The sequence below is a fragment of the Mizuhopecten yessoensis genome, unplaced genomic scaffold (assembly GCF_002113885.1).
Source record: "Mizuhopecten yessoensis strain PY_sf001 unplaced genomic scaffold, ASM211388v2 scaffold8995, whole genome shotgun sequence".
Classification (NCBI taxonomy): domain Eukaryota; kingdom Metazoa; phylum Mollusca; class Bivalvia; order Pectinida; family Pectinidae; genus Mizuhopecten; species Mizuhopecten yessoensis.
The window spans coordinates 660,627-684,195 of NW_018407826.1; the positions used below are offsets into that span (position 1 = coordinate 660,627).

The 23,569-nt window shown below is 35.1% G+C and overlaps 1 protein-coding gene across 3 annotated transcripts in view; it reads left to right on the plus strand.

Annotated features, from left to right (window-relative positions):
- The first annotated feature begins 9,689 nt into the window (after positions 1 to 9,689).
- LOC110457025 (ribonuclease Oy-like) overlaps positions 9,690 to 23,569 on the plus strand; it is an 18,962-nt gene continuing 5,082 nt past the window's right edge. Inside the window, exons 1-9 of one of the 3 annotated variants that reach the window (XM_021508108.1) lie at positions 9,690 to 10,050; positions 14,837 to 14,921; positions 16,053 to 16,140; positions 16,383 to 16,438; positions 17,457 to 17,529; positions 19,246 to 19,313; positions 20,163 to 20,276; positions 20,905 to 20,953; positions 22,216 to 22,290. In XM_021508108.1, the coding sequence (XP_021363783.1) occupies positions 10,041 to 10,050; positions 14,837 to 14,921; positions 16,053 to 16,140; positions 16,383 to 16,438; positions 17,457 to 17,529; positions 19,246 to 19,313; positions 20,163 to 20,276; positions 20,905 to 20,953; positions 22,216 to 22,290 (618 nt within the window). In that variant the 5' untranslated portion in view covers positions 9,690 to 10,040. The remainder of the gene's footprint in view (positions 10,051 to 14,836; positions 14,922 to 16,052; positions 16,141 to 16,382; positions 16,439 to 17,456; positions 17,530 to 19,245; positions 19,314 to 20,162; positions 20,277 to 20,904; positions 20,954 to 22,215; positions 22,291 to 23,569) is intronic. The other 2 variants (XM_021508110.1, XM_021508109.1) reach the window with 2 other exon arrangements.

The following is a 23,569-nucleotide window of genomic DNA, read 5'->3' on the forward strand; positions in this document are numbered from 1 at the left end:
TAGTGAAATTAATAGGCAAGCATTACTTCATATTAGAAAGTCAAATTAGACCTAGAAAGCAAATTGGATTTACTTAGTTATACAAATATGTATATTGTACTTCATTTTCCATATCTGCAACTTTATTTCCTCATGTAACACATATTATGTGTCTGAGTGTCAATACAATCTTGCTTGTATACATGCATGCACCTGTCCATCCTGCCAAAATTTAATATATGAATTCATGTACATGTACCTCATGTTACACATTTCCATGTGTCTGAGTGTTGGAAATAAAATCTGAAATCTGAAAAATCTTATGCTAACAATATACTTGTGTCTTTATATTAGAAAGCATTTTCCTCTGCAATCTTGTGCGTCGAAGATGCATTTGTTGATTGATGTATATGTGTGTAACTTGTATGCTGTATTGCTTTTGAATAATAAAAAGAAAAAAAATTAGTTCAGTGCTATCTTGTGAGAACAGTCATCAGTAGTTTGGCGTCTTGCGATTCATTCGTTTTTATCAATTTGAACATTCGTTCCAGATTTCATTTTTATTACGGGTTCCATTTAAATTCAAGGTTATTCCAATTTCTTTTGAATGTCTTTTTGATGATAACTATTCTAATTATCGATAATAAAAAAGATACTATTCCAAAGTCAGAAAATTAAAATCTCTTTTTTTTAATTTTAAAATCTTTTAAAATATCGATAAACCTCAGTTTTATTTCTTCTAAAGAAATACAAAAAAAATCTTCAATTAAAACAAACGTAATAAAACAATGAGAGCCTAGCATTGTCAAAGCTCGTTATTGTGCTGGCCTTGTAGCGATGACAAGCATGCTATACCACCAGTTAGGGCATTATTAAAATTAACGACCCACCCAGCTTATGTCACAGCGACATATAAATGACCTTTTGAACATGTTTTAAAGGATTGTTAAGATGTAATGAAAGTGTCTTCGAGTCACCACATCTCTGAGAGGGCAAGCACAGTGCACATATCGCCTGGCCGTACTGCCTTTGTTTATGAACCACATGATAATATTTTCCAAAGACCTGGGCACGTATTGCCCGATAAAATATCCTATCTTTGCTGTCGGATGGATAATTTTATTGTCATAAATGTAGAGGAACATGTTCTATGCACGTGATTGACACGTGACTGTACCTGCCAACACGTGCACTAATTTGATTTGGTTCACGGGCTGGTGTCGTCTGCTACATGGACAAAAGTGGCACGATGCGGGAAAGACATGTGCTTAAATTAATTGTCGTTCAAGGAAAGCAAACTGTCCTTTTGTATTACAATCACACTAAATAACTTAAACTTCCTGAACAAATAATCTTGGCCCATGATTTTGGTCAGTGCTGATAATACAAACCACGTCCGTTAGACGGGAATCAAGATTTATGTAGAGGTTCGTCGTGCTAATGAATCTGTACATGTGTAAATATGTTATTATTTGTTTATTTACTTATTTTTGAGCGGCAAAACACTAACAAAAAGTAAAAATAAATAGCGTTTTAATGTTTTTTGTCAAATAAGTAAATTGAAGTCAAAGATATATCTACAAATTGAGAGAAAGGGAGAACTTTTAAGGTTAACGTGCCTATCTTTATTTGTATAGACTTATTTTAGATATCATTATCATGGCAATGTAATAAAATTTGATTTTTCATATATAAGTATAGACATTGTTTGGCATTCAGATCAACTAATAACATTTTGTCCTTAAATAACAGAAATGTCGAAAACGTCGTTGTTCTCACATTGTTTTACTCCGCCGACATTTTATTCGTAAGCTTCAAATCTGGATATTTCATAGAAGACAATAATAGTGAACTTTACTACTCAACTTTACAACAAACTTGACGCCTCTTATATTCTATGATCTTTAACTTTCCTTCCCTCAGTTGTACCATATTAATTCTGTTGCTTATATAGTTTACATAATGCAGCCGATTCCATACTTCAGATCATATTATTAAGAAAACATGTGTCGTGTCGACCAATAAACTGTTTTGGTACGGTTTTCTACCTCAGCGATTTCTATTTGCGCTGAAAAATTGTGAGGGTCGTCATTATGACCTGGGTCAGTATTTATGAAACCGTATTCATGCTCGAACTTAGATTCTGCGCTTAAGTCTAATTTCTTGTTCAGGTGATAATTGATCTGGAAGAATTTAAAAGGATCAAACACAAGAAAGATGATTTGAGCACAGAATCTATGGTTGAGCACGAGAACGGCTTCATGAATACAGGTCCTGATTTCCAACTTTTAGATGTCATTGTTTATCGTGAATTAAGACGCGTTCCTATGTCCTGGATCATTGTAGGCCTGACTGCTTTCCTAAATTCGACGGGAGACATTGTGACAGGTGCCGCACGGCATTTCCTTCTGAAACTCTGATTTCTTCACATTTTTTCTGGGAGCTCGTTGTCTTTTTCCTTGGTTTTTTGTGTCTCCTCTTTTCATATCGACTTTTTTTATATTTATATTATTATATATTTAATCACAAAGTAGCTTGTAAGGGCAATTTCCATACCTTTAGTGCTAATATTTCGATACCTCAACAAGAGTTTAGTATCACTCTGCTATCTCCCACTGACTTAGTCATCCAAATATATCTTTGTAAAGAAGTTTCATATCCCGAGCTAATAACATAAATGCAACGTTCATACATGTACCTATAGATATAAAAGGTAAAATCAAACAGGTTGATCGGGCTGAATGGTGACAAATCTTCTATTTACAGAAACAATGACCTTGACCTTGCTTGAACCCTTCACTTCTTGTTTTCGTCAGATATGCAACTGAACGAGAGAAAAAACACGGAGTAAAAAATATTATATATATTTGATTAAAAGTACCGGTAAGAACACCTGAGTAAATTCAACACTACATATCTTTTAATTCGGCTGAGCGAAAAAAATCGTTTTATTGTAACACTATTTCCATTTTCTTATAATTTCATAGTTCATAGTTTTATAATTTGATAAATAATGCTTATAATAAACGAATCGTTTAGTCCATATCTTGATGAAGACATGTAAGCATATCTATAAATAATGTAAGGACTGTATTACAATACAACAATTAAAAATAAAAATGATATACAGTTGATTGTTAAAACAGTTTAAAAACAACGGAGTAAATTGTACAATAAACACGTGTCTGTAAGACATTTCTACTGTTAACGTAATGTGTAGTATTTGTGAGTATCTAGGATGCGGTATATTTTAAGATGGTAAATTAAAAAACTAATGCGATCATACTTTTTAAGAAGTTGTCGACACACAAAATGTGTATTATAACACACACGTAATGCAAGATGTTTGTCACTTTAATAGAGCTGATATATACATTAATAGCATTCAAGAGTTCTCTAAAAAAAATAAACATTTTTGATTTTTTTACAGATATTTTTCACCAGAGAGAAAAAAATCTCCGACGATACTTTTATGGCTGGCTTGAGAAAAAGACACAACACTACAAAAATTACCAATCCCTTTCTTTAGTAGGCAGGCAAATACCAACAAGTATGCTTGTATTTTTGTTCTTTAAGACTGTCCAGTTCAGTTGTTACATGAGTTTTATTCATTATGCAAATTGACAATGAACGTGATCTGTTAGTAAGCAAGTACTTACATTTACATCAATAATTTAACACACGAACGTATGAAAAATAATATACGAGAACAAATCCTCATTTTCGGATATCGTTGTAGGCATATGCAAAATGGTAGTCAATATAAATGGTAGGGTTATACAGGAGATATAAAACAAGTGAAAATAAAAATCTATGCGTATCGGACCGTATGATTTACAGCGGTAAAATCTCTAAAGTAAGAAGAGTTGTCGGCCTTTAACTGACAACAACGTGTATAGTTGTACTTCAGTAGTTTCCAGGGGCGGGTCCAGGTGAGGGCGTGATGGGCGTTTCAAACAAAACAAAAAACTATCGAAATCTGCTAATATTGTATTGAATATGGCAATTTATCATATTCATTTATTAACACATACTCTGATTTCTTTTTATACTGATTCCCCCATCCGATGGGTGATCCGTAAAATTTCGTTTCTCCGCCGTCCCCTATTCGACTCTGCGATTAGTAGACAATTAATGGAGAGAATTCGGCATAAAAAATGTCAAACCCTGACACTTTAACTATAAAATATACATGGTCCAAGTCAGGAACCGTTACATTAGTGCATTTCACAATTATTTTATGTTTTTTAGCAAAAAAAAGGTCCATTTATTTTTTCGCATCGCTCCGCTCGGCGAAAGATTTGATTCTACGCCCCCTCTTTCAAATATCCTAGAAATGCCCCTGGTTTCAAAACCATTTACTGCCTCATGGAAACAAATTTAACACTTTTTAAAGACTTTTGCAAGAAATAAAAAGAAAAACATTCTTCTTATTGCGTGTTACAAATGGAATTTATTGCGTTTTACAAATGAAATTAAGGTAATCATTATAGAGAAGATAAAAGTGATATCCTGTAATTAAATGATCTTCACTGCAGTAATGTGAGTGAGGACAAAATGTTAAGGTGACACACATGTGTTCATTTCTAATTATTTATAATGAAAAATATATGGTGGTGCGTTTTACGCGCTAACACGATATATTTACCCTTGTGGCCTACACAACGTTATTGCTTTTACATATCAGTGAAATTAACAGAACAAATCAAATGATTCTCTTTCTAAATCACATGCTTGTTTGTATGTCAGATTTTGTTCATATCTTGTCTAGTGGTGATAACCGCAACGCACATTTTCTAGATTCTGAAATATTGATGTTTCAAGGAAGAAAGAGTTAACTCCCTTGAAAATCGTGGGCTTGAGACTGTGAATCAGTAAACATAGACCCATTCAAAACTCCAGATCTTGATAAGTTAAAAACGACATTTTGCCAAGGAAGGTGCCTGGAAAAAAGTCTGCTAAGAGGAAAAAGAGAAAACACAAAGATCCTAAATGCTGCAAAGGGTGTAGCAGACCTAATTTGGACACCTCTAAGTCCCCAAGCACAGGGCACGGACATGCTAAGAAATACAATTTACAGTAGTGTTACCTGTGCATGATGTTCACAGTATGAAAGGTTCAGTCGAGATAAAATAGCCCACATGATAACATTTCATCTTTTCAAGCCCTGTGTTTAAAGGGGTACATTTGATTTGTGAATCCTCCCTTTGGTTCCTCATTGAGCAAACATAATTGCTGCAAGTTTGAAATTAAATAGAACATGCTGATACAATGCCCAATGTCAACAAAACAAAACAACAGTCACATTCAAAGATAAATAAAATGCATTTATTTTATGTAGACACATAAATTATATACTTGAACAAATGTATTACCTAATTCTCATTTAATCTAATTTTCATCAATTGATCGTGCACATCTCTAAATGCCACGGTAAAATGTTGATGTATATGTATAATTATGTGTAACAATTTTAATTCAGATATAACATATGTACTGGAAACTCTCCATTCTGCTATCCTACACTTGATTTACTCCTAGTAAAACTAAGAGTAAATCTATGTCCACAGACTATGATTCACAGGTTATTCTTAAGCTGCACGTTTAAGATTCAAGTTCCATCTTGTTGAAACAAACACTGCCACTCATGCACCTGGTACTTCATTTTGAACCGTTCCATCCTCACGTGAACTCCAGTGCATGTACTTTCAGTAAAACAACTAGAAATGCGTTGGTGACTAGCATCATTTGCATTCTGTCAACTTCATCAGACTAAATGATAAGTCCAGCTCAATGTAGAATATGGGTAAAAGATTATCTTAACTGGACCATGCCCACTCTTTCATTGGTAAGGTTCAAATGTGACTTCGAGGGTGCATGGGTTAAGATCATCTTGCAAAGAATACTGTGTACCGGGAAACGTTCGCCAAGTCAAATATTCACCATTTGGCGGCAAAGTCCATCTTTGCCCAGTGTAAATTTCGCTCTTAACATGTAATTACTGTATATTGTATGTTATGTACAAATATTAACTGTCATGATAATATTGCCCTTATTGGGGAGGACGAAAAAGGTGAAAGTTAAACTGCAGCGAAAATTACCCAATATTCAGTAATTAATCCTGGTGTTTCTGTATATAGTGAAGCATTAACAACATGGTCATCTCAGTTCATAGCAAATGTGTGGCAGGGTTGTTAGAAATCTGAATTACTGGGACAATTTGGTATAGAAAACAAGGCAATCTGTCCAGTAAAACACTAGTTGGATAGCGGCACACCTATATTCCTGGTGGCTAGATTACTGATGATGAACTGTAGATATTATAATGCTTCGTGTCAAGTAATCCATTTTAAAACCATTCCATATTGAACAAAACAAAACGTTTTACGTTTTGACTTGACTGTCAGGTTCAGGAGTGTACACTGTAAGAGCCAGGATTAACAAGATCGTTATGCCTTTTTAACGCCTCCGCATCTTTTTTAACAGTGAGACAAAAAGACATAAAATAATATGTTTGGAATTATCAGAATGACTTTGTAGACATGCCACACATGGTCCTGGTCATATGTGATCGTCACCAAAATTTACGATAATTCTATTATCTCTTCTTTTTTTGTAGAAATTCTGGGTAAAATGTCATCTATTCTTTCCAACATTTCTAACTTCTCCATTTTAAAGTCACTTTCTTTCCATACATTTCTGAGTTCTTTTAACATGAGTTGCATGTGTGGTCCCCTTTTTATATTGCATGTCATCAAGTCCGCTCCACCGACTGGAAAAGGAGGCGGGGTGTAAAGGTGAGGGGTTCCCACAAAGTCCCCCGTCATTTTGTACTTCATCAGTTCAATAATCCTCTCGACTGTCTTGTTGGGATGTTACAGAATCTTTGCCCGAGACTGAGATAACCCAATCTTGCTCAGTTACAGGTAATTGATTTTTTTTCTCGCACCTTTTAGTTCGAAAAAAACCTATTCAATTTTGCTGAAAACTACAAGTATCCCGCCTTGGGCTTCTAATGATAATGATCTCTTCACTACTTAAGCTACATTTGAACGCTTCCGGGTAAAAATGTAGTCTGTCTTTACATAGATGACAACGTATTTCACAGTGTAGATTATATTTTATCTACAACATCAAATATCTAACAACATCAAAACTATACATATAACGACAAAACAGAACATTTATATTGCAAATTGTCAATTGTCAATTTCAATCAGTTAACGCGCGGGTGAATACATCGCAGTGCAAAAAATACGCGAAATGTCACGTAAAGGTACAAGACAGATCGGACGAGATAGAAAATTATCTTACCCTGGACTGGGATATCCACCATTTTACCAGTGTGAGATTTTCTTTTCTCTTACCCTGGACAGGGATATCCACCATTTTACCGGTGCGAGATTTTCTTTTCTCCCACACCTGACAGATTTATCTCCCGTTTTGCCGGTGCTAGATTTATCTGTCTCCGCCCTAGGGTTGAGACGGGGGGATTCCCCTATTCATAACAATGGCATGACGTCACTTCAACAATACAATGACGTCACGTCAACAATCCATCAACAAATTGCCTGTATGTGTTTTGGGTCCATGTTTACCTTTATTTCACATTAAAATACTGTTAGATATGGGAGAAAAATAATCAATCGCTACTGGTTGTGTAAGATAGAGAAATCTCAACCCGAGGACTAAGATTTTTTGTCCAGAACCCAAGCCTCGTTCTGGACAAAAAATCTTAGTCCTCGGGTTGAGATTTCTCTATCTTACATAACCAGTAGCGATAGATTCTATTAATCTCACCCTAGGGTTGAGACAAGCTACACGTGTTCTTTGCACGTTCTCAACAATTGTATGACGTCATAGTAACAAAACCATGATGTCACAGCAACAATACAATGACGTTACGTCGACAAATCAGCCGCATCACATCAACATTGTCTTGCATTGATGTAACGTCTATATAAAATACATAAGAAGGTAAACAGGGTAAGAGAAAAATAATTATTCACCCCCTTGGGAGTGAGACAGGGTGATCTCAACCCTCGGGGTAATATTCTGAAGATGTCAAACACTCGGCAAGCCTCGTGTTTGACAACTTAAGAATATTACCCCTCGGGTTAAGATAACCCTGTCTCACCCCCAAGGGGGTGAAAGATTCTATTAATCTCACCCTAGGGTTGAGACAAGCTACATGTGTTCTTTGCACGTTCTCAACAATTGTATGACGTCATAGCAACAATACCATGACGTCGCGGCAACAATACAATGACGTCACGTCGTCAATTCAGCCGCATCACATCAACATTGGCTTGCATTGATGTAACGTCTATATAAAATACATAAGAGGGTAAACAGGGTAAGAGAAAAATAATCATTCACCCCCTTGGGAGTGAGACAGGGTGATCTCAACCCTCGGGGTAAGATTATTAAGCTGTCAAACACGAGGCTTGCCGGGTTGAGATTACCCTGTCTCACTCCCAAGGGGGTGAAAGATTCTATTAATCTAGCATGGGGTATGACGTGGGATATCTTTGTCTGAGGTGCGAGAAAAAACTGTCTGCTGAATGATTTGTCCTGTGCACTGTTTTATTTTTATTATGTTTTAAATGTGCTTTAAATGTTTTCTGTTTAAATTCATTATGTTTTCATCAGCTTTAATTTCTGTATGCTTTATATGTGCTTTTAATTTTTGCTCGTTATCAGAGGACTTGTTAGGTAGGGGTTGCCCAATCACCTGTCCTGTTTATACGTGCTGAGGTGCTCTGATACGCACTGCCTTGTTTATATTTGTGTGTTATATATGTACTTCATTCTAGCTTTAACTTATTGAACTTATTGATTATATCATAAGCATAAGTTCATATTTTTTTTGTTTAACCGGTATTGTCTGAATGGAACGGTTCTGAGGGATTCCGAAAAGGTGAGGGTACCTATCAAAATCACCGATTGTCTGAAAATTCAATCGATCCAAAACGAGATGAATAGAGCCGGGGGTCGATAATACCCCCTGTCGATAACACCCTCCGTTGCTCTATCTATTTTTATATATATATATATATGTTTTTATATGTTTGCTCTCTTCTATGGCCAACGGGAAGAGAGCAAAAATATCTTTTAAAAAAAATGTAACAAAAATATATAGAGCAACCGATCACCTGTCATTTGAGCTAAAATATTTTACTGAATTTTACATAAGAAATCAGGATCTTAACTATGGGGCGCCGTTTTGGTTTATGATATCATACATTATTTTGTGATATCATAAATTATTTTGGGATATCAGTTATCACTAATTATTTTATGATATCATAAAATCGAATTTGTATTATTATAAAATGAATTTTATGATATCCTAAAATCGATTTAATGATATCACATTTTGCAGGGATGTGTACACATCCCTGCATTTTGTGAATAAATACCAAAACGGCGCCCCATAGATCTACACTTATTTTATATAATATATTTAAGTTTTTGATCATTATTTAGAAAATGTAACCACGGATTTATATGCTTTCTAAGTCCGTGTTGTAACTAAACATATTTTACTCAGTCACATTCAAATCAGTATCTTAGTGTTATGTTTTTAATGAATATCGTCTTATCTTTGTTTGTGCTGTTTTCTTCCTGCATGTTTGCACAGGCAAATGCGTCAGGTCAGTAATCCGGCGATTCTCCCTTCCCTAACTAGAGGGAAGGGAGAATAGCCGGATTACTGACCTGACGCATTTGCCTGTGATGTTTGGATACTTTTATTTCAAAAAGTTGTGCTTTTGTTTCTTAATGCATGTTTTGTTACATTATGCCCACTGTGATATTTTGATATGTTCTGTGGTAAGAATAGCTCTTTAGAGCTAATAAGAGAAGTTGTGCAGAAGTGTAGTGGCACGTTGATTTCAAGCGCTTACAAAACCATGACAGAGCTAGTGTCATTACGGTCATCACTCTCACTCGAATGCATCACTTTGTGATGAAAACAAACAGTCATCATCAGCTGATATAAACTCACGGACATTGGAAACAAAAGAGAAGAAGAGTGTGTGAGTAAGGTCTGTTATTTCATGAAACCAGGTATTTCAAGTGTTTTTTTAACTTTGAGACGCTATTAGCTGATTAGGCTCATCCTAAACATATTTTTAACAGGTTAGTCACAACGGTGCATATCATGATATGAGTATATTATCCTGCATTCGGGTAACAGTTAGGCCCGGTTGGGGTATTTACCGAAATGGACCGGAATGGAGTTGAATTACNGCCTACCCATTTCAGTAATAATTGTATTACTGAAATGGATAATAAAGTGAAATAATAACAAACAAAGTTCTTTTACACATCATGAACAAAAAAGGGCGTCATTCTTTCAACATAATAAAATAAAAAATACAACGATGTACAAAAATATGTAAATTCAGTCGTCTAAATTTTTGTGAAAATGACAAATTGTATCACCTCCATTGCTTATAGTGTGTTGTAGAATAGCTATAAATAACACACATAAAAAATAATGCTCACCTGGCTGTCACATTTGCACTGGAGGATCCCATTGACTACACACTGAAGTCAATGGAGAACAAAGTCAGTGATATGGTTTGCCCTTTTCACAAAAAGTTAGACATCAGAATTGATAATTTTTTGTGCATAAATGTACTTCATTGTGTTATTTATTTGATTTAGTTGACAGAATGACGCCCTTTTTGCTCCAAGTGTTTAAAAGAACTTTGTGTGTTTTTATTTCACTTTATTCCCCATTTCAGTAATAAAATTGTAACGTTAGTGCAGGCAAATTCGCCATGCACCAAATTCGCCACCCTGTCTCGAAAATGCCATATGATGTCATAATACATAAGATGTGACGTAAATAACGTCACCATAGGTTTCAACATAGTTAAAGCCTTCAAATAATTTGACAATAAGAGGTATAAGAAGGGAAGAGCTATACTTTTAATCAAAACAGTTTTGAAATATCTTGTAACACAACAAATCTTAAAAATTGGGTCTGTGCGATGGACATCTCGTCAACTAAACTCATTAATCTGAGGCCAGTTGGTTGTTATTTAGTGTAAATTAATTACATACACATGAAAATACCTATATCTTAACACTAATTGCATTTAATGCATGTAAATTGTTTTTCTCCAAGTGTGCTTTGGTACATGTTCAATGTACTGACGATCCAATGCATGTTTATGAAAATGACGATCGGAAAGATCCACGATTTGATAATTCGTCAGTTTCCATTTTCATGCAATGTGTATTTAGAATACAATCAACCAGTATCTTTTTAAAAGTAGTGTTTACATCTTAAGTTGAACAATCTTACAACACTTAAATTAAAATACCATCTAGAAATTTTCTAGATTTATATCTGAAAGGAATTTGTTGTCGGCCTGAAAGTACTGCTGTACAATCGCATGCTGATTGTACGTAGAGACCGACAGTTACCAAAGACTGATTTTTACATGATGAAGTAAGCACATTTTGTTGAATATGTTTTCAAGCCCAAGAAAATCGCTTTTATTTGTCAGATATTTCCCGTTGACGTGCAAGACTATCGGAGACGTACATGTGACAATTTATTCAAAAAGTTGGGGGTGGGGGGGGGGTTGCGGGCATCGTTGAAAGCCCTGGACCCGATGAAAAATACAATATTGGGCAGTGATTTGGAAGTTTATATTTGTTAAGGACTGAGTCTTTATTGCGTATCATGTAAGTTGACATCATCTCAGCAGATACCCGTCATCATTCTCAAACAACATTAATCAGTTTCTTCAAGTTACCGAAAACTAACTATCACAACTAAGAAAAGCCATGTATTTCAATGTTAATCATTGTTACACACACACATTTGGAGCTGTTCGTATCAGTACGGCTTGTGTAACATAAACATACAAAATTTTACATTTAAACACTTAGATTACTTGTAAATTAGTTAAATGTTTGAAGGTGGCGAAACTGCCTGCACCTTTGAGCAAAACCACAGAAGGCCTGATGACGTCACTAATGTTGCTGCGTGACGTCATTCAGGCGTGTTTACAACAATGTTTATTTATAGGTATTTTAGTTGAATCTTCTTCTGTACGTATTGGTGCTCGTCAGCATTTTGATACATGCCTATTTGGTCGAATTATTAACAGAAACCCTTACTAATGTGACGAATTTGCCTTCACTGACGTTACATATACTCAAATGGGTAACTGTTACCCAAATGCAGGATTATTACCCATATGCGCCGTTGTGCCCAACCTGTTTAAACCATCTGAACACAGGGGTTTGTATAATAGACTTATGATCAAATTAGCTAGAAATATATATATGTATTTCTAGCTTATTTTATCATATAAGTCTATACAAGCCCCTGTGGTCTGAATGCTGCGAGTGCGAGTGTAACTTTTTATGAAATAACACCAACTAAACGTACATTCAGAAAATGTATTGTGAACAGCTGGTGTTACCTAGTTAACCTGTTAACCAAAGGCGCATGCTTTTATATTCTGAGTGGGGTGGATTTAGAGAAAACATTATCTTAATTTATGTAACTTGTTTTCTTTTATGTGTAGGCCTATGCATATTTCTTTTCAAAATCAGTTATACTTGCATCATCGAATTTGATTCAGAGTTCAAAGAAAGACAACTCGAATCAACTAAAAAGATATAATGCTTCGCTGCTTATATCTATTAAAGCAGTTTTTTCATTTTGTGATCATCCATTTATTATGCTAAGAATAGTTTTAACAAAATTTGCATCAGCTTAGTGGTCATTGCTACATGGATTATATAACTACATCAATATGCAGTAATACATTTCATACAGGCTCATGTCAATGTATTTAGTATGTGATGGGCTTTTCCTCAAAATGAAAAAAATATGGAAGTTTCTTGGTATACCCATCTCAAGAGCAATGTCAATAATTACCTTTGCCGAAATCCTTTGACTTTGTCGAAAATATTGTTGATTTTGTCTGAAAAGTAACTTTTGAATGCAGAATTTGAGTGGCGCAAAATTGCATTGTATAGTATATAATTCATGACAAAACTTACCTGCACATGCATACCTGAAGTATCTGTGTATTCACTATTATCGAGAAAAATGTGAAAAAGGTTCAAATCTCAAGAATGATGGCATGTATCTTCATTGGATATTTTACAATAATTTATGAAGCTAACAAGGCTGTTGATACAAGTCAAGCCAGATTACCTGAGTGAAAACCTGTAGTGTCTTGAATGATGTACAGATAAAATCTCACTTGTTTTGCATGGTTTTTTCCAACCTCAAAAGCTTGTTGGCTTTGTGCTCAGTTGTGATTTATTCAGTGGAAATGTATGCCGTTGTCTGACATATTTCTGTCTAATTGACTAGTTCTATCTGGTCAGTTCCAACCAAAATTTATACATTATTGACCTGAAAAAGTGTTGTTATTAAATGATCATTAGGGTCAGTATGAAATCTGATATGGTCACCATGGTCTTAAATTTGCGGAAACATTTTCAGTTTCTTTTCAAGTTCAGATAACAACTAGATAAACAGGTGAGTGATAGAGCCCTCAAGTGCCTCTTGTTATGCTGATATGTCACATGAAAATCTCTCAATGATAACCTGGTATTGCCCTGATAAGAAAAATTGTCACAAATTCCAGGAAGAGCTATAATGTCTACCCGGAATAATATGGCAGCTTTTAGAAATCAAAACGAAATTTGGACTGAAGGTACCCGATAAATTGTGTAAAACAAAATCATAAAATGTTTTAGGAAATGTTTACAAGTTCAAAGATTCTATCATGATCAAACATTACAGAAATCTGCTTGCTTGTTTTCATATCCAAATTGTTTATACATATTGATTTACTTATAGTAAAAATACACACTTGCTAACCTTTTGAAATTTCCATGTGGGAGATTGTGCATGCTCAAAATTAAAACATAAATAAAATGGCTGTATACACACCCTAGAGACAAAATAACCATTTAAAATGACAGATTTTGAGTTGCTCTTTCAGATGAAATCATTAGATCTTAGAATATAGGAACAGTTAAAGGGTCCAAAATTGGGAGTCTCCCTCCTAAATAGGGAAGATTGGCAAGTATGAAAAAATATGTAAATTTTTATATTGATTGTTAAAATCAGGGTTGTGAGCCCTTTATAATTTCCACAGTGGTAGAGCTAACACCATCTTTATGGACCGCATATATGGTTAAACCATAGATCTGCATCCATGACCGATGCCATTTATTAGGATTGGCAATATGAAGTAGTACTTCCTGGGATCAGTAGGGAAATTAAACATGTAGCTATATTTCCTGAATAGTCCCTCAGACAGACCTTAACCCTGAAAGTTTTGTTTCATTGCAATAAGGTATCACACAGCTTCAACAAAGTATGTTCACATAGAGCTGTATATGTTAGATTAAGCATCCATTATGTTGGTGTTTTTATTTACCCCTTATTAATAATAAATCTTGTAAGTGCCTTTCATGAATTTCTAATTACCTCTATGTACTTATTCAGATTGATCTGAACACTTTTCAAATGTCTCATGTTATTTAAGTCCCTATCATTAATACTTGTCGCGTGTCCTCACTTTCCCTAACACACATGGTATGAAATCCTATCAGTGTATTAAGGGGGTCTAGATATTTTTATCTTAAGGAAGAAGTTAATGAGACAATTTGTTCCTTGTCTAAATCAGGAAGTTTAAAACATGTACTTTAGTAAAGTTTTTTGTGAACATAGTACTAGTGTATATATATACACTTGTGCTTGCTTGTGATCCATCTGGATATATAAAATAACGCTGAATTAAGAAGTCTTTAGCAAAGTTTGTAGTGTTTAACCTAAAGTGATTGTCCATTTATTTTCCAGATTTTCACAACAAAGTTGGCAGTACAGACATGGTGTCACATTGCGTTATTTTGGTATTAGTGGTAACTTTGATTGATTGTATTAGGTAAGTACTGGAACAAGCACCTGAACATTGATACATGTATACTGTACAGCTGTAATGATTGTGCACGTTTATTACGCTATTAAATAACATGTATATTATTTGTGGACCCCACAGTCACGTTAAATGATTAAGAGTAAATGGATATATTGTGTTACTTTTTTGTTATCAATATATACATGTAGCAAACTGGACTAGGTTAATCATCAGTGACCAGGTAGCACATATTGGTAGAGCGTCTGTCTATAGTTTGGGGGTCCCGGTTCCCAGGTTTGGAATCCCAGTCTGGCTGTACATTTCTCTTCCTCTATAATCATATGTTGGAGTTTTCTATAACTTGACGAAGTAAAATAACATCATATGTAGATGTGCATGAAGAAAGGAATTTGCAATTTTACTTTTTTTTCCTGGAGTTGTGACCCTTGAAACTTCAAATTTCCAGAAACCTTGTAAATGCAAGTTCCAACACCTCCTTCACTGTTAGATTTATTTGTTACTTGGCGCAGTGAAAGTATGTTATATGTAGCTGTGCATGAAGAAGGCATTTGTGATTCGATTATTATACCTCTTGCAAACAAAGTTTGAATACCTCCATAAGATGAAGTGGGCGTTTATGTTTGTAGTTTTGGTCACAGTTTCTCTAGTTCTAAACAGTGTTTTAAATATTTGACTGAGAAACTTTTTTTAAGTCCCAGTGAAACCGGAGGATTTTTTTTTTCAATTTTCAACATGTTTTCCACTTAACTATCTTGGCCAAAATGTGCAGGTTAAAAGGGGCGGTGGGTGACATATGTACTGATTCATCAATACCCTCAGAATCTGCAGGTTAAAGTTTTGTAATGTCTCGTCGTTCACACGATAATAGTGTTAGGATGCTGATTTTATGTACACATGTTCTTTAGGGGTCTAGCATTACTAATGAAAGTGGAAATATAATTTTGTTTTTGAATTTTTGACATGTTTTGGACTAAACTATCTTGGCCAAAATCTGCAGGTTAAAGTTTAGGGGGGGGGGGACATGTACTGATTCATCAATACCTACAGAATGCTTGTTAAAAATGTATTTGTAATAATGGCAATGATACAAAGCAGCACTAAGCTCCAGATAATGATATTGTGTTCTGCTCTTCACAGTCTGATTACCTGTAAAAGTGACACCTGGGACCGGTTCATCTTCGCCCAAGAATGGCCGATAGCAGTGTGTGAGAAAGCCAATGAAACAGTAAGTTGACTGTTATATACTATAGAATTATTGAATGTTGTAGATATAGTTGACTGTATGTAGGTTGAAGAGTTGAATGTTTGATAATAAATCCCTGTAAACAGCTTCCTCCTGATGAGGAATCCTTTTATACAGGGATTAGGGGGCCGGGGACTGATTGAAGAAATACTGATTTGACTATCCAGAAGATCAGAAGATTAAATGTACAATGAAGTTTAAAAAAACTTTTTGTCTTATTTCAGGGACACAAGTGCCTTATTCCCGCTCAGGTTAATAGCTGGGGTATACATGGACTATGGTGAGTATCCTTTACAGATCAGTGAAATATCAGAAATTATCAGTGTGATAAAACCCTTTGCAGTGAATACTTACAACAGCAATTTTAAGAAGTATGTCACTTTGACCTTTATCCTGAGATAGGTATACAGCTTGGCAAATAAAGAAATCATTATGGTTGGGGTACCATGGATTATCTAAAAACATTCTCAAAAGAGCTATTCCTACAATTCTTGGTGCAGACAAGGGTACAAGTCTGCCATTCTGACGACAACTCTAGCTTCTGTTTACTGCCACAGATATTCTTTTAAGCTGTAGATGAAGCAACGGAAGAACAAGTGGTTGCTTTGTTCATCTTTTGTTCAAACATTAAGTTATTAACAAACCTAAGTAATTGATAACAATTTTGTTGGCATCTCCTGTCAGAAAATAGCAGAACACGATAATGTAATGGAAAAGGAATGTATTCGAAAATTTAGTGATTTTATTAATGATGTAACTTTTCTATATATATGGACTGGTAAATAATGCACTAAAGATATTTAACATTGTATTCATGTATAAATATTGTTTACATCATGGTACTTTTCATTACTATTCAGAAGAGAAACAGTAGTTAGAAATAAGTTCATTTAGTTGTGTTGTATAAAGTCTATATTTTAAGACATCATGTATATATATATTGTATATAACTGCATTTATGCGAAATCATGGTACAATATAATTGATTGTCTTGTTTTTAACCACACACTTCACAATGAAAACTACACAGTAACAGATATTGGCAATACTGCATACTGTAGGGCTATCATAATTAAACTTCTTATTTGGAATTATTTTGCTGATAAAAAACGCAAAGGTGAAGGTCACTCTAACTTATATAGGCGTATCGTAATTAAACGTCTTGTTTGGAAACATTCTGGTGGTAAAAAGTTGAATGTGAAGGTCACTCTTTAAGAGTCTTATAAAAAAAAGATAAGAAAAAAATCCAAGATTTTCAAGTACAAGAAAAATATGATGTATTAACATGACCTTTACAGGCCAACAAATGGACATACAAAGGGACCAATAGGATGTAACATATCCAAGGAGTTCAACTTTGCCATGATAAAGGTAACTAAGAGCTACCTATGAGTTGAAACAGAAGATTTAGGGCATACATATTTGTTCTGGTATGATACAGGGGATAATAGGGCATACAAACTTGTCCTTGTATACTACAGGAGATTTAGGGCAAACCAACCTGTCCTTGTATACTACAGGAGATTTAGGGCATGCAAACCTGTCCTTGTATACTACAGGAGATTTAGCGCATAGAAACCTGTCCTTGTATACTACAGGAGATTTAGGGCATATAAACTTGTTCATGTATACTACAGGAGATTTAGGGCATACAAACCTGCCCTTGTATACTACAGGAGATTTAGGGCATACAGACTTGTCCCTGTATACTACAGGAGATTTAGGGCATACAGACTTGTCCATGTATACTACAGGGGATTTAGGGCATACAGACTTGTCCTTGTATACTACAGGATATTTAGCGCATACAAACTTGTCCTTGTATACTACAGGAGATGTAGGGCATACAAACCTGTCCTTGTATACTACAGGAGATTTAGGGCAAGCAAACCTGTCCTTGTATACTACAGGAGATTTAGCGCATACTAACCTGTCCTTGTATACTACAGGAGATTTAGGGCATGCAGACTTGTCCTTGTATACTACAGGAGATTTAGGGCAAACCAACCTGTCCTTGTATACTACAGGAGATTTAGGGCAAACCAACCTGTCCTTGTATACTACAGGAGATTTAGGGCAAGCAAACCTGTCCTTGTATACTACAGGAGATTTAGGGCAAACAAACCTGCCCTTGTATACTACAGGAGATTTAGGGCATACAGACCTGTCCTTGTATACTACAGGGGATTTAGGGCATACAAACCTGCCCTTGTATACTACAGGAGATTTAGGGCATACAGACCTGTCCTTGTATACTACAGGGGATTTAGGGCATACAAACCTGTCCTTGTATACTACAGGGGATTTAGGGCATACAAACCTGTCCTTGTATACTACATGAGATTTAGGGCATACAAACCTGTCCTTGTATACTACAGGAGATTTAGGGCATACAAACTTGTCCTTGTATACTACAGGATATTGAGGGTGTTGAATTACTATTTATCCTGGTAAGCTAAATGAGTAAGGTGAACGTGTATGGTAAGCTAACAATTTAGCTGCTGTGTACCTCGTGGTTGGACAAAATAATATACAGACATTTCCCCGAAAACTACAGAAAATGTTATGTTAATGGGGAAATATAGGGGTTTAAATACATGTATATGTTAAGGGTTATATATTCAATTTCTGAACAAGAAAAATGTTCCTCAAAAGTAGTAATCAGGATGACCATGTCATATTGGTAATTGCTGTTGCTACACCTTGTGAAGGGTGCTTATATTTATAATTTGTAACTTAAACTTGATGAATGGTTTATCATTTGATGTTGCCATAACTGCATATTTGCAATAATATTGATTAAATGACTTAATAAAAGACAGGAATAGGTTAAACAATGTCATCTGATATTGTGGAGTTTGTTCCTGATATTTTTACTTGAGTTAACATTTCTGAACACATTACTTTCAAATTTTTATTACTGCTCTATGATCACATAGAGATAATCTGCATTTTCCAGACACACTCATGCAGCCCTTTTATGATTGGCTTGTCTGGATTTTTTTGTATATTACTGGGAAAACACATCGTTTATGTAACCAAATAGCAGGTGACATTGTTGCATTCTTGTATTTTTTCATCTTTCAGCCATTGGTGGAAGAACTACAACTTTTGTGGCCCAACATTTATGCTGATACCAGTATGACCAATTTCTGGTGTGTAACAAATTTTCGATTTACCTCTGTATGCGATATTCTCATTTGTTAAATATCTTGCAATAATTATTTCGAATGTTGACTGATTCCGGGGTTGAAATAACTGTTAGTTGTCTAAAGTTATACTTTCAGAAAAATTATAAGAAATTGCTTTTCAGTAAAATGGGTTTATTCATCCTCAAAATTCTATGGATTACACTCTGGTTTTGCATCCCTAGAATGTGTCAGGACAAAATTGAAGAATTGTGAGTTACCTAGTGCGTGAAACAATTAGTTTGATCCTTTGATATCAAAGGAATTCCACATTTGCATAGCATTAACATTGACTGCATTTGAAGTGGGATGTTGCTCATTTGTAATCTTCAAATGACAGGTATCCTCCAAATGATTGGTCATTATTGTCTGGCCGCCACGAAGTGTAGGTGTTGCTTTTCTGGTGACGGCGGAGCATGGTGCCATGCTGCAAAAACAGCCTGGGGAGAACACCGACTCTGATATGTGCATTGATGGTCAAAGCCGGGCACAGACAAGACATGTTAATCCGAATGGCTTGTTTTTACATGAAACCAATCAAATTGCTAACTGTGGGCCTTTAGTTTTGCCATGACATATTTCAGGGATGCAGAGAAGAGAGGTTAACCCTGTGACTGTTGAGAACGGGGTTAATTAGAAATCCCAGGAAACCCCAAAAAATCAGTGGCTGAAGTATAATATATTTAATGTCCATCAAAATAATCGTTCCCAGGAGGTAAAAAAATAATAAGAGTTCTTTATTATGTAGTTACAATTTACAGAAAGCATCTTGATCAAATATCAGATATAAAATTATCCTTGTTTCGGCTATTACAGGAAACATGAGTGGGATAAACATGGCCGTTGTGCTACCACCCTCCCTGCCACTGCCAACGAGTACCTGTATTTCAAACAAAGCCTGCAACTCATGAAAAAGTTTAGCGCAACCACGTAAGTCAGTATCAAGTGATGTCTTGAACTTCATTGACTTGGTCAAACAACTGTCTGTCAAAATCAATTGCTACATGAAACTGACTTTCAGGGGTAGATCATACCAATGCCTTGTAAGCATCTGATTGCAAGAAGTTTCTAGTTGTCGTGAAAACAATGGCCAAAATTTGAATATTTTTGTTCATATTAGTGTGTAAGGTGCAAACATGTACAAAATGTATCTAAAACAAAAATGATCTTCAATGTTCATACATATGTCATTCACATGGAAAAGAGGTGTCGTTCAAATTTTGACCTCTTCGATCTAAAACTTATGAGTTCACAAGAAAATATGCCCAAAAAGTGTACGTTTTGGTGCATTTTTGCATTTCCAAGGCATCTCTCAAAAATATGACAGATTTGATGCTTAAAGTTTCCACATGTTAAAGTCAATCCCTATTCAGAGGGATGCCTTTTGCTATATCATTTTTTTAAATTGATTATTTTTGAGGTTAACTTTAAAACAAGCACCAAAATAATAAGTGAACACTTAAATAGGAGGAAACAGGGGATATTGACAAATACATCTTTTTTGTTAAAACATGTCCCATACACAATGGAAATAAATGGAAGGATATTTTTTCCTCAGGTTATTAGGGAATATGGGCATCATACCAAGTAAGACAGCACACTACAGAGTAAGTATGTCTATTTTGGTTTGATATTTAAAGATCCAATTCTGATGATGATAATATTAGCTTTTTGCTCAAAGGACAAGTGAGCTCCTGCTCCTGTAGCATGGCAGACATCGTCCAACATTAACCTTCTGTCATCTTTTCATTTAAAAGACAGTTAGTTTAGGTCGGCTACATGAATTCAGATCACATTAAGTGTCGAGTTTCCTAGTCCAAGAGGATATTATTTTGTTTAAACAAAGGGTATAAAGGAAGGATGTGGCCTCCATTAGGACAGAAGAGTATGGCATGGCAGGGCAAAGCTTAAGAATCCCACTCTTACAGAATGGGTGAAGGCATTTAAAATTTACTTGTTTCGAAAGTTTCATGGACCAAAGGGACTTAATTTGGTATAAAAGAAGAAGTGGAGACCAGGGGTCAGAGAGACACTGTTCAGTGGGGAAAACAGGAGTACGTGATTTGGATACTACTTCAACAGTATGAAAAAAGGGAGTTAATTTATTGGAGATACATCCTCGGACCAAGAAGATTTATATTGGGTCAGAGAGACACTGTTCAGTGGGGAAAACAGGAGTACGTGATTTGGATACTACTTCAACAGTATGAAAAAAGGGAGTTAATTTATTGGAGATACATCCTCGGACCAAGAAGATTTATATTGGGTCAGAGAGACACTGTTCAGTGGGGAAAACAGGAGTACGTGATTTGGATACTACTTCAACAGTATGAAAAAAGGGAGTTAATTTATTGGAGATACATCCTCGGACCAAGAAGATTTATATTGGGTCAGAGAGACACTGTTCAGTGGGGAAAACAGGAGTACGTGATTTGGATACTACTTCAACAGTATGAAAAAAGGGAGTTAATTTATTGGAGATACATCCTCGGACCAAGAAGATTTATATTGTGCAACCCCCCCCCTCCCCCCCCCATCATTCCTAAGGGTGTAGAGGAACAAATGGATTCCATAAAGAACTTTGTAAAAAGCATTGAATTGATAACCTCTATAATAATCACCACTTAGGGGATTGGATCTACGGTAATTAAATCCTCTCTATAACCGTTACCAGCAGGACTTGAATTTAGTAACATCTACATCCACCCATTCTTAGGACCAAATATATATAAACATAGAGGTCTTTGTGATTGCAATTGAAGTTGAAATTGAGAAAAGAATTCTATTGTAAAGTTTTATGGTTACCGGTATTTATTGTAACTGAAGTGAAAATGTTAAACTGAAGATGTTGCCTATTTCCTACAAACAGCTGGACCAGATACAGTTAGTCCTGATGCAACAACTAGGTAACAAGACTGTCATCGTTGAGTGCACCAAGGATTCCGTAAGTACCTTGATAGGTCTTTACTGAACATTTCATTGTACTAAATCACCCTCACTTTCCAACATTGATTACAGTTAAGGAGCAAGATTAAAAACAAATATAAAATCAGTTTTCTATCATCCCTCTGTAAAATAATTGGGGATAAATCAACTATGTAGATTACACAAAGCTCAAACTTGGTATGTGGGTTGCCCAAGGGAAGAAGACCACTATTTATTATGGACAGGATTTGTCAATGTCACTGTACTTATTATACAATTTTCTTGTCTTTAGAATGCATCACACATGATGCTCCAGAATAAAACCATTATTGCTTTAGGTAGAAGGAAGTTGAATGTCAATATTTCTTTATGTTACTGAAATAGACTTCCATATAACAAATAAATTGTATGGATGCTAACTTCAGAATGAATGACGGATTTACAGCAGAATTTTACAAGTTTTTCTGGACCGATATAAAATTCTATCTTTTGAAATCATTAAATGCAGGCATAGAAAGTGGAGAACTCTCAATAACACAAACTCAAGGAGTAATAACTATTTTTCCAAAAGGAAATAAACCCAGGGAACATCTAAAAAACTGGAGACCAATATCACTACTAAATCTGTCCTACAAAATCTTATCAAATTGCCTAGCTCAACGCATCAAAGAAGTTATTAATGACATAATTCATGAAAATCAGAAAGGCTTTATAAAAGGAAGGTTTATAGGGAAAATATAAGACAAATTTACGACACTATACAATACGCAGAAGAAAAAAAAATCCAAGGAATACTTGTACTAATCGATTTCGAAAAAGCATTTGACTCGATAGCGTGGAGTTTTATAAATAAAGTATTACACTTTTTCAATTTTGGAGAAAAATACATAAGTATGATAAATACATTAATAAAAAACGCAAAGCTATGTGTTATTCAAAATGGAATATTCTCCGACTTTTTTAAAAATGGGCGCGGATGTAGACAAGGCGATCCAATATCTCCATATCTATTTATACTATGTGTAGAAATTCTAGGAATTATGATAAGAAACAACAAAAAAATCAAAGGAATCAATATGAACAATAAAGAATCAAAGCTCTCCCAATATGCAGATGACATAGGCATAACCCTAGATGGCTCTGAAGAAGGGCTAAGATCAACACTTAACTTGCTGGACCAATATGCAAAATACTCCGGTTTAAAACCCAACATTGATAAAACAAAGTGCATATGGATAGGCAGCAAAGCCCACAGTAATGATAGACTATGTACTGACATAAAGTTAAATTGGACTGAT